Source organism: Lineus longissimus, chromosome 4 (assembly GCF_910592395.1).
Source record: "Lineus longissimus chromosome 4, tnLinLong1.2, whole genome shotgun sequence".
In the NCBI taxonomy this organism is placed as follows: domain Eukaryota; kingdom Metazoa; phylum Nemertea; class Pilidiophora; order Heteronemertea; family Lineidae; genus Lineus; species Lineus longissimus.
The window spans coordinates 17,507,074-17,519,557 of record NC_088311.1 but is presented as its reverse complement, the minus strand read 5'-3'; the positions used below and the strand labels follow the sequence as shown (position 1 = coordinate 17,519,557).

General features: G+C 43.2%; 1 protein-coding gene across 2 annotated transcripts; it reads right to left on the bottom strand.

Annotated features, from left to right (window-relative positions):
* Positions 1 to 813: 813 nt before the first annotated feature.
* Positions 814 to 4,955, bottom strand: LOC135486312 (kelch-like protein 26). 2 transcript variants are annotated; one of them, XM_064769008.1, is made up of 2 exons: positions 4,907 to 4,955; positions 814 to 3,425 (listed from the first exon to the last, which is right to left on the bottom strand). In XM_064769008.1, exon 2 carries the CDS (start codon positions 3,348 to 3,350, stop codon positions 1,533 to 1,535), a length of 1,818 nt encoding a protein of 605 aa, XP_064625078.1. In that variant the 5' UTR covers positions 3,351 to 3,425; positions 4,907 to 4,955; the 3' UTR covers positions 814 to 1,532. The 2 variants fall into 2 exon arrangements, with proteins under 2 accessions (XP_064625078.1, XP_064625079.1); XM_064769009.1 differs by lacking the exon at positions 4,907 to 4,955 and adding an exon at positions 4,666 to 4,695.
* Between the last annotated feature and the right edge of the window lie 7,529 nt (positions 4,956 to 12,484).

The following is a 12,484-nucleotide window of genomic DNA, read 5'->3' as shown; positions in this document are numbered from 1 at the left end:
TAAGTAGTTTTCATCAACAAATTGCACAAAAAAAGGAAAAATTCCAAATCTGACTGAATTATCGCGCTTTTTCGATGTTGGCTCCGATTTGACCCGAGTTAGCTCTCCATGCGTCGCCCCTTTCCACGTGGAACGATGAACTAGTACTAGAGGTTTCCAGGAGCCATGGATCTGCCTTGTGATGTCCCGCAGATGACGCTCGATTACCCCGGAACTGCGATGATAAATGGAAATGACGTTGCGTCTTAATAGCGGGGTGATGTGAACTCAGATGATTGTGTGTCATATCGCCAATATCTCCAACAAGTAACATTGCGCGATATTGTATCGCCATGTCGTGAGATGATTGTGGGTAATATCGCCAATATCTAAAACAAGTAACGTTGCGCGATATTGTATCGCAATGTCTTGAGATGATTGTATGTAATATCTCCACTTTTTTGAACACAATTAACGTCGTGACGTAAACGGCGATACAATGCAGAGGTGGCGATACAATATCGCGCAACGTTAGCAGGAAGACTTTGAACAAACTCCTTTCCATTCAAGACACTGTGGAAATAATCTCATATCCACAACTAGATATTAGTCTCCAGGAGGGAAAGATAATCTCAAACAGGATCACATTCCTTGATGGAGCGGTGTCCGATAAGGGAGGTTCCACGGTACAATCAAAACATTTTGACTGTCCTAATGTATTCACTTTCCAATCAAGACCGCTCTCCGAGAAAAATAAAACAATAATAAGGATCATAAAAAAAACTATTTTTATTGTACTTTCCCACACTTTTTATATATACATGATGTACAGTGGAGCCTCTCTTAGCGGACACCCCTCTGTTAAGGATAACCTCGCCATTAAGGACACTGGGTTTGGTCCCAAATTGGCTGTTTCCATTCAATTTGACCTCTCTAATGAGTCTAATCAGGACACCTCTCTATTAAGGACAGCACTTGTCAGTCCCAAGGGTGTCCTTAATAGAGAGGTTCTACTGTACATGTATGTATAAAACGCTTTGCAAAAGCTAATACTCCTCCAAAGAGCTAAAGAGCTTTATGCTAACATTTGGAAAATTGTGCATACGTACTATAAATGAAACAACCGTTTATCGGACAACTTGTCACAAGCACAATAACCCTGAAACCGTCCCAAACTATGATATTCCCGGTAGCCGTGTTGATCATTGCGCGAAGATAATAAAAAACTTGAGGGGTAACACCATCTTTTTCATCAACTTATTTGTATTTTCGAGACAAGCTTTCGACCCCAGCTATACTAAGCATTCTTTGGACTGATTCAGCAGAGTTGGTTTTCAAACTGTAAACCCGGAAGTATTCGCGTGCCTGTTATTTTTGCGTTTAGGTAATCGCCAAGGGACCATCCATAAAGTATGTACGCATCAAACTGGGGATTTTTCCACCTGTTACAGGTTCGAAAAAAACGCCGTATCAAGAGTATACTAAAGTGACAAAACCACGAAGAAAATTACATGTGAATATTTCCGGACTTACACTATCCAATCCAGTCAAGTTTAGAAATCAAGCATTTGATAGTATCTCCAGACAACTCTAGGTATCTTCAGATGTAACAACTGGTCAAATGAAGTGACAGCCTGACCGTCGCATTCAACCGCAATTTCATAAAGTTGATTTATCTCGCACGTTTCTGGATCATACGCAATGATCCTCAGTTCTTTGGGCTCGTCCTCGCCACCTTCGTCATCAGGAGTGACAATCAAAACCATCAACAACAAATCATCAAGGACGTAAGCCCCGCGAAAGGAGGGATATGCAAAAGGTCCTGAATCGGTCCACTCCAATTCAGTCCACGGACCATCCTCTGCAAGATCAAAATACTCTATCTGCGGAAACAAGTGTGTAGCGTATCCTGTAAAGCCTCCATCTTCCATCGTACTTGAACCTCCCAGCTGGTACAAGCGACCTTTGTGACCAATCAAAGTATGCCCACATCGCCGTCCGATTGTTTCTTCTTTTTCTGTCCATGTGAATTCATCTGGATCCAAGCAAAAGAACTGGTTTGAGCAAAGCCCATATGTCGTGATACAACCTCCAGAAACATACACTCGTCCCAAATGAACAGCTGCTGCGTGACCATGCAGGCAAACCGGTAAAGAAAATGATGTTTTAGACCAGGTATTGAAATACGGGTCGTACACCTCAACTAAACTGAGTAGTTTGTTTTTATCATTCATTCCTCCAAGTACCATCAGCTTTCCCTCGAACTCCACAACAGGGAATCCTCTACGCGGCGCCGACAATGGCCTTATTGACAACCATCTATCACGACAAGGATCATATCTACGACACCTGTCAGTAGTTACACGGTCATGACCCCCCAAAACATAGATCTGGTTATTCAACACAGCTTTACCAGCCCGTAGCAGGGGATTTCTCAAGAGGTGACTTGGAGAGACAAGTTTTACTGCTTCTACATCGACACAGTGAGCAGCAATAGTATCGGAACTTTTCGCTGTTGACAAAAAATACAATCCTCCAGCATTGGCCACTTTTCTCCTCTGTGACAGTGTCATCTCACAAAATTCCCTCACCTCATCTATATCTGCTTGAATTTTTTTAGGAGTGAATGGAGGCAAGTCTGAGAATTCATCGAAATCATCACTTTCACCCAGAAACTCGGCAACAATACTGAATAACCCATTAAGGTACTGTTGCCTCTCCTTTTCATCTCGTTGCACCCATTTCACAATCACGTCAAACAGGGCAACACACCCCAATCCAGAGGTCATGGATTTCAACTGGTATTGCTGCAGAATCGCCTCGAACAAATCGTAGTCGAAAGTCAATAACTGATCGGTGAGGCTTTGATCCACAGAAGGCAAAAATACTCTGGCGGCAAAACGTATCAACTTTTGACGCAGGATTTGTAACAAATATATCTCTGAAAATTCCATCAGATTCGAAAAGTTTGTTTCATTGATTGTGGTACAGAGGAATTCCTCGAAAAGTCTGAACGCCTCTACTACCTGGCAATGCTTGATGGCAGATAATATGTCCACAACGTCATCCTCAGGATTAATCGTGATGATACCCTTGTAGCAAAACTCTATGACTGCTCGGAGCCCGCAGGCAGTCAGTCCATGAAGCACAATATTGCTGTCTTTTTTCTCAGACCAATTGCCTGAAAACATTATACGGAAGTAGTCACTGTTTGCTGCCAGTACAAGCTTATGTGCGTGGACGGAATAGTTCTCAGCTGAGAGTGTAACATCGCATAAAGTCCCATCTTGGAACAAGGTCTGTAGCTGTTCGGTCACATGCATCTTGTGTTGCGCCCTGGCCGAATTCAAGATGTGCTGCTGATGATCCATAGTGCCTAGTGGTCTGGGGACAGGTACCTCTCGACAGTTCAAAATTGGAACCCCAATCTCAAGCCTGCAGTCGATCTGAAGAAAAAAGTCACTTTGTCATTACATGATATGTAGGCAAAATGTAAATATGTGCAAGGCCCAACAACATTAGTGCAAGGCCAAACATTGTTTTGGTACTTTTGTCTGTGTTGGATGGCTGATTTAATTGTATGATTAAAACTAGCAAAAGAGGCAATGAGAGCAGTTTTTAACATGGAGAGCCTCACAACTAGGGGTCAAGCAGACGCAAACTTGAACTTCTGCAACTGTCAACTCTTTTTCTGGACCCAGATCATTCTGAAATGTCTAAAACGTCTAAATCGCTACCAGCCCCCCTTGGAGTTGAAACATGACAAGAATCTTTACTGAATTTTGGTTCAAGGTGTTTGAAAGCAAAGTCGATGGGGTGAGCAATCTGACTTTGCATGGATGGAATTTTCTTAAACAGGATTGCATTAATGCAATCGTCTGGACTTGTAACAATTTTCACCAAAAAGTTTACAAAGTAGAGTAGAGAGAATAGCTTGAAAAAGGTGTAGCCTAGGGTGAGATTCGATCCAGAGATCTTCGGCATGGTATTGGTAATGGTATGCAACCGCTCTACTGATGTATATGGCAGCTGCCAGCCATCGAAAATTTTTGCATAATGTATACAGATCCTTATAGTGATAACCCTAACTCTTAGTCTTACCGTCCCAGGGGCCCGGCCCCCACACTTCCATAGTCAAGGGGGCCGCAGGCGCGTTCCCGATTTTTCGGGAAAAGGGGGTTTATTTTCACTCGTTTCGGGGAAAAATCAATAAATAGGGGTGTTATTACTGCTATTTTCCCTTCAAAAACTGAAAATAGGGGTATATTTTCTCATGTTTTCCTTCCCTGGGTCTTCTTCCCCGAAAAGATTTTTAAAAAGCCCGTTTTACGGGCCGTTTTATCCCCGGTTAAAATTATCTAACGCGCAGGGGCATGCGGTCATGAATCTTCCCACCACCCCGTTCCCGCTCTTTCCACGCTGCAGAGAGAATAGGGTCCGATCTCCTCACAAAAGCCCGCAAATAGGGGGTACAAAAAAATGCTGTTTCCTTCCATTAGGGGTGATTTTGAAACTTGGGAACAAGCCTATGTACCCCCTAAATAAGGGGAGTGGGGGGGGGGGGGCCGGGCCCAGGGGTGGCGGGCGGGCTGGGGGAATCAGTAGGTCACACCCATCGCATGCGAATTTAGTCGATTTATACAGAACGATTATACTCGCACACCCTACTAGTAACTAAATATTCACCTAATGGTCATCGTGTTTGGCAACAAAAATCTCGCCCCCAGTGCACAGTGGAACATCCAGAGATTTTAGCGTCTTTGACAAGGGACGCCCTCTACAAGCATGACAAGTCACACCGGCTCTTGGTCGACTTCACAGTACATGTACTTGGGCCTACCTGACATGCAATACACACGTGCACGTTTCAAAATATCAATATCCCACCCATTATCACTTCGCCTAATTGACGATACCAAACAATAACCTTCAAACATGCTCACTTTACACGCAGATACTTTCCAATGCCTTACAACCTATCGTTTTCTTAGTTTTAGAGAAGGCTGCTCACGTTGTGGTTGTCGTGAAACTGTTTCCGTCCTGCCCGTACGATCGTCAGACAGTGTCCTCGGATGTCTTCAAACAGGTTGTTGCTAAAATAAAAGGTCGGATACGAAGAAACCGATCTATTTTTGTTTGATTTTTCACCCTGACCTCACTGTTTTTGACTGGGCCTGTTTTCCTCCGCATACTTCTAATTAATACCAAGCAAGCATGTTGGGTGAAAAGCTATATTGCAAGTCCCGAAGACACATTGCCTGCATAGTGTGAATAACTTTATCCTCGTGTCGGTAGCCAACAGCTCTGATGGTGTGATCAATATATTCCAAAATGGCATAACACTTTTGCATTTATTCGTGGTTAGGGATACCGCACTGGGCGTGAAAAACACTATATCATGATGTTGTGATAATGTGGTGTAGGCCAAATCACCGAGTCACCTAGACTGGGATTGAATCTCACCAAATCAGTCCTTCCTTCCTGATACCATGAAGTAATATGATATGTTCTGATTTTAATCTCAACCAAGCTGCGTGCCGTGGCTGAAGAAAAAGGAACAAACAACAGCAATGGTAGAGCAACTATTTGGTAAGTACTGTACATCTCCTCAGCTCAAGGGTTGGGAGCAGGCATGTTTTCGGGTCGTTTTCAGCTTCTTTGGGACCTAAATATTTGGTCAGCGCAGTGTCTTCTTTGGTGCCAGTTCCCAAACATGTCGACCGTACCCGGCCGGACTCACGCTGCCATCTGCTGTTATACTGTGTGACAGTCAAAAGTCGAGAAGTGCTGCTCCCAGTCTCCTCTCATGACTTCGGATTGATGGCACAACGTCGATAAATCGGCATGGGCAGACTAAAGGTTACTGAGACTCCTTTACAGTCCATTACCTTCGTCATCGTGATTGTCCTTCCTGACCGGGCGACATTGCCGACAAGACGAGGCCGCGGACAGGACCCATCGAAAAGGTCAATATTAAAATGTATCGTTACCACCATCCTGGCAAGACCAGTGGTCTACAATAAACTCCTCGATATCTTGTATATGAAGTCGTATAGGAGTTAAAAAGAACCTAATCTCAGGATGCGTTACTGGTCTCTGACGATAGGTTGTCTTCCCGAACAAGAGGTAACTTGGCTTTTTAAAAGTGCGTAATACATACGTGAAAAGTTAGAAATAAGGTCCTTCAAATCGAGATTATTTCTCGGTATAGGTCCGAGTTGATTTCCCGTTGACCACATGGGTGAAACAGTAAAGGAAAAAAATTAACCCGTCTCGCATCCCCGCCGTAACCACTTCTTGTGAGTGTAGCTCACATTGGCGTCATCCTTACTCGCATGGTTACATGTACCGTATAAAATTGATGCGATGTAAAATCCTCGGTGGTCAAGATGCTTTGGACCTTATACTTTGGACACTTTCTCGTTTTCAGGATCTACCAACATGGAGGTAGACGAATCAACGGGAGCTCTCTTTGAGGCGGTGAGGCGTAGTCGATATAGGCAGGTAAGAACTGATAGGGCGCCTGTGCTTTTTTGTCCGAGAGCGGCAGTACCCGGCCCTGGCCCAGCCCACACTGGCAGTAAAAGTCAGCCTATAAAGTTTGTCTGTTCCCATCCTAAACATTGTTTTCCTATGGGGAAAGACGAGCCCGTTCTACTGGATTCGGAGTGTTATAAAGGCGACCTATAGCTCGGTCAAGAGAATGTGGGATGTCACATCTGCGAGCAGAGGCAACTTAAGTGACACTCCAAGAGCACGTGGCGGTGTTAGAACGCAAGACTCTCCTCACGATATAAAACAGATTAAAGTCTTTTATTGTGAGGAGAGGTAAAACGTCCAGACATGTCTTTTAACAACTGCGTTGGAGTGTGTCAGCATGGTAAGTGATCATTGTACAGAAGACACAGATATACATTATCTGATAATTTTTGCCTTTCGACTTTAGGCAAAGCTCCTCCTGGAAGCAGGAATAGACCCTGATATCAGAAACAATGAGCAGGAGACACCACTCATGAACACTGTCATCTACGTTGGCAACCCCGAGACCAGGATGCGAATGGTGAAAATGCTGGTCTACTTTGGAGCCGGAGTCAACCTCCAAGACGAGAGGGGCCAGACTGTCCTGATGCAGGCGTGTATCCTCAATCAGGCGGACACTATCAGTTTCCTCCTCCAGCACGTAAGTCTTGAGATTTCGAGGATATCGCTCTCAGACCCATCACGACTGATGAGAGGAGGTTTAGGTTCATCTCGAAGTTAAATTAAAAGCTGGGATTATACCCATGGTGCGACCCGACAATGCACAGCATATCTCAGGTTGGCGCCTGACGGACAGGCAGACAACAATGAAGACAACTTCGCTGCATTGAAAAGCACCTTAATACTCTGACTATCCAAAATTTCATAACGTAAAAGGAAAAATATGGAGTTGATATCGGTTTAGCACATTTGGTTATAAAGCGTGGACTGCTGATTTACTAAACTTGTTTATTCTTTACCTTTTAGGAGCACCTGAGCCTGGACATTGCCGACTATGAAGGCAACACGGCTCTAATGTATGCATCTGCCTTTGGCTACACTGACATCGTCAACCAGTTCTTAGAAGATTTCCGTCTGCTCCGCCACCTGTTGAACGTGAACGCAGAAAACGACCACGGGAAGACAGCGTTCACATTGGCACTAGACAACGGTCATATCACGGTTGCTAGGATGCTGTGTCTGGAGATACAGAGGTATCAAGTGTTCTTGGAAAGTTTCACTGACTCAGAAAAGGTTGCGATTGGATTGACGGAGGAGTCACCAAACATTGATTACTCTCAATTGTATGAAGTATCCAAGACGAAGCCAGCAACCAATGCAGCTGTCGTTTCGCCATACGGGTCAGGTCAGTTTGCGTTTCTCTCCGACAAAGGCCCGACATATGCCGAGGTTGCCGCTATGATACCTGGACAGTCCGAGAAGAAATCCAGGAAGAAGAAGAGGAAAAAATCTCAGAGGAAAGGAAAACTGGAGCGTGAAAACACGAATGACAGTACCACCAGCGTTAACTCTCTGGTGAGTAACAAAACGCTCGGGACAGTATCAACAGCCTCGAAGGGAATCACTGGAAAAGGTACGACGGAAAATGTAAGCGACGACAAAAATGAAAGAGTGGTCATAGATGGGGGAGAGGTCTTCCTGAAGACCGATGGTGTCATCTCCGCAGAGAAGGAAATCGGCATAAAGGCACAGGAGGGCCGCGCTCAAGGTGAAAATGACGGTGACGACGGCAACAAGGCAGACGATGCAGATAGACCCCACACGAGGCGCGACGAAATGACACCATCAACTGCATATCTACAAATTGCTTGTGAACAATTAGACGCAGCCACAAATGATTACGCTGTAGAGGCTGACCAACTCTTGTTATCGGCGAGGAATCTGTCTTTCAAGTGGTCTCCTGAATCCAGGAATGTCCTCCCTAAAATTGGAGCGACGGGCAATAACCAGACTCAACCAGAGACCAGCGACTTCAAGCTCCCTCCGATCAAGGACGCGCTTCCGTGTCGTGACAGTCCCCTCCACAGACCCATCAAGCTACAGACCTTGGACGCCGACCTGATCAATTCTGGACGGGAGTTCCTGTCGCCGGCAATGTTGACGAAAAATCGTGAAAAGAGGAGATCATCTTTGACAATGGACACCACGAATACGGCTTCACAGCCATCGACGAATCCCGGCTGAGACACAGCGCCCCCAAATAAGGCATTTTCCCGACACTTTCTTGAAACTATAAAGTCAAAATATAGGCCGTGTCCTGAAAAAACTGTATATATTCAGTATAGGGTAGACTCATGCCGATGTAACATCGTTGAGCGTATATCCATCCTTCAGGGAAGGAGGAGACTTTAGATCGACATTCACTGCATGGTAGACTGAGCCGGCATGGTAGACTGAGCCCATCTTGACCACCAAGGATTTTGCATCTTATCAAACCCGACGAAGTCTATCGGGAGTATGAGACCATGAGATTCAGGATGGACTTCAGTAATAGGGAAATGCAATCTACGAATATCTCCGGAGATATTCGTAGATTGAGGGAAGTGTTTTCCCATTAAAGTTGCCTTAATTCCAATACAAAACCGAATAATCTAGCATGCATTTTCCTATTACTAGTATCGATTCTCGCTATGTACATTTGATAGAGCTTATGTTACTAATAGTAAAATTAACACTAAATAAATGATTTATTACCCATTAACAACACAACATAAGGATATGTTTACATATGATTTCTTTAACTTACAAATAAGTGTTAATACTAATAACTTCTTTAATCTTAAGGAAACCGACATAGTTCCAGGACTTTTAAGATTGAAAAACAGGGGAGACTGTCTAAGACTGATTAATAACCCACTATCGTTTTACATGAATCAATTTAACCTGGCTGTATGGTTTGCAACAACTAGGGATTTCAATTAAAGACCATTTAAACCACAGTGAAAAAATCTAGAGATACCAACACCAGGTGAAGGTATTTTCAATGAAGTTAACAATAACATAAATCGTAATAAACTAGGAGAGTTATTGAGTGAGTTTAAGCTAAATGATGAATATGATTTCTCAGTGTTTGGAAGTAATGGGGGTGGACTTTTTGGAGTGTACCGGATTACGACCCAACGATAACAGATCAATAATTCGAAAATTAAATTCTTTCTGATGCAATTTCATGAAAACAGAATGCCTCCAATGTCTAATTCAGATTGGGATGTATTCAGACCATAAACATATGCTTTTCAGCAGGTGGCAGTTTTTTCGCATTGTTTGGTAATTGCCAGTGTCATCGTTGTATCATATGTTTCATCATTTGTTTTACTGAGAATGACAGAACAGTCGATGTGATTAAGGGTGATGGATGCCCCATGGATTACCCTGCACTGTACTACATAATTCATATTTCTTATTCCCGATACAATGGTTGTGACAAATCATTTGCGAAACTGGAGTATTGTCACAATCATGCCTGATCAGCAGAGACAGTTTCTTAAACGTTGGTTTCACACCTATTACAGCATCTAAGACAGCTATACTTGCTAGTTTAATAAATATTATAAATATTATAATAATTATTATTATTATTAGATTATTATTATTAGATTGTGATATATCCCGGCCATTGAAATTGTGGTAGTCTCCAATATGATTTACGTTGTGATACCCACAAGGAAAGTGCAGTAGTGTCCGATGGATATGGAATAGGTTGTGATAATCCAAGGGAGAGTATAGCAATCTCTGATATGTGACATATTACGTAAATATTGTGACAGTCTCATGATCTGCATTGAGATATTCACAGGGATAGTGTAGCCGTCTCCAATAGAAGCTTGGTTATGATCACGAGGGAAATTGTGGCGGTCTCTCATATGATAACGGTTGTGACATGTCCCCAGGGAAGTTGTAACATATCCCAAACGAACGAGTAGAGGTCTCCGATACGATCTCAATTGTGGTAACCCCAGGGAAAGTGTAGACATCTCCGATATGTCGTGGTGGTGACATATCCCCGGGGAAAGTGTAGCAGTCTCCGATATGAACTAGGTTGGGGCATATCCCTAGGGTAAGTGTAGCAGTCTCCAAAATGATATAAGTTGTGACATATCCCAAACGCAGGAGTAGAGGTCTCCGATACGATTTGGATTGTGGTAAACCCCAGGGAAAGTGTAGACGTCTCCGATATGTCGTGGTTGTGACATAAAGTGTAGCAGTCTCCAAAATGATATAAGTTGTGACATGTCCCAAACGAAGGAGTAGAAGTCTCCAATACGATCTGGATTGTGGTAAACCCCAGGGAAAGTGTAGAAGTCTCCGATATGTCGTGGTTGTGACATATCCCCGGGGAAAGTGTAGCAGTCTCCGATATGTCTTAGTTGTGATATATCCCTAGCGAAAGTGTACAGTCTCCAAAATGATATAAGTTGTGACATATCCCAAGCGAAAGTGTAGCAGTCTCCAAAATGATATAAGTTGTGACATGTCCAAAACGAAGGAGTAGAAGTCTCCAATACGATCTGGATTATGGTAAACCCCAGGGAAAGTGTAGACGTCTCCGATATGTCGTAGTTGTGACATATCCCCGGGGAAAGTGTAGCATTTTCTGATATGAACTAGCTAGGTTGGGGCATATCCGTAGGGAAATTGTAGCAGTCTCCAAAATGATATAAGTTGTGACATATCCCAATAGAAGGATATGATCGAGGAAGTGATATCCCCAGGGAAAGTGAAGAAGTTTCCAATATGTCTTGGTCGTGACATATCCCCGGGAAAGTGAAGAAGTTTCCCATATGTCTTGGTTGTGACATATCCCCATGGAAAGTGTAGAAGTTTCCGATATGTCTTCTGATAAGTCTTCCGATATGTCTTCCGATAAGTCTCTGATATGATAAAGGTAGTGATATCCCCAGGGAAAGTGAAGAAGTTTCTCATATGTCTTGGTTGTGACATATCCCCAGTGAAAGTGAAGAAGTTTTCCATATATCTTGGTTGTGACATATCCCCAGGGAAAGTGAAGAAGTTTTCCATATGTATTGGTTGTGACATATCCCCAGGGAAAGTGAAGAAGTTTCCCATATGTATTGGTTGTGACATATCCCCAGTGAAAGTGAAGAAGTTTCCGATATGTCTTGGTTGTGACATATCCCCAGGGAAAGTGAAAAAGTTTCCCATATGTATTGGTTGTGACATATCCCCAGGGAAAGTGAAGAAGTTTCCGATATGTCTTGGTTGTGACATATCACCAGGGAAAGTGTAGAAGTCCCTGATATGTACTGGTTGTGACATATCACCAGGGAAATTGTAGAAGTCTCCGATGTGTCTTGGTTGTGACGTATCACCAGGGAAAGTGAAAAAGTTTTCGATATGTATTGGTTGTGACATACCACCAGGGAAAGTGTAGAAGTCTCTGATATGTCGTTTGTGACATATCTCCAGGGAAAGTATAGAAGTCTCCGATATGTCTTGGTTGTGACATATCACCAGGGAAAGTGTAGTAGTCTCCGATATGACTGGTTGTGACATATCACCAGATAAAGAGTAGAAGCCTCTGATATGAACTAGGTTGTGATCCCCGAGGAATTTGTGGCAGTCTCCAATGTGAACTAGGTTGTGATATCCCCATGAAAATTATGGCAGCCACAAATATGATCTAGGTGGTGATAATCCCCAGGGAAATTGTAGCAGTCTCGAAAATGACCTAATTAGTGATATCCCATAGGAGAGTGTAGCAGTCTCTGATATGGGACAGTTTGTAATGTGATCTACCACTAGGTTGTGTCATATTCTCTGAAAAATTATGGCAGTTTCTGATCAAAGGTTGTGACATCCCCAAGGAAAATTTGGTAACCTCTTTTGGTTGTGACTGAGCACCTGGGCAACTGGGTATATCAGGCAGGAAAAACTTTCAAGGTATTAGGCAATATTTTCTGGACAAAAAATGGATTAGTAAATAAATAAAATCAATCACTTCTTA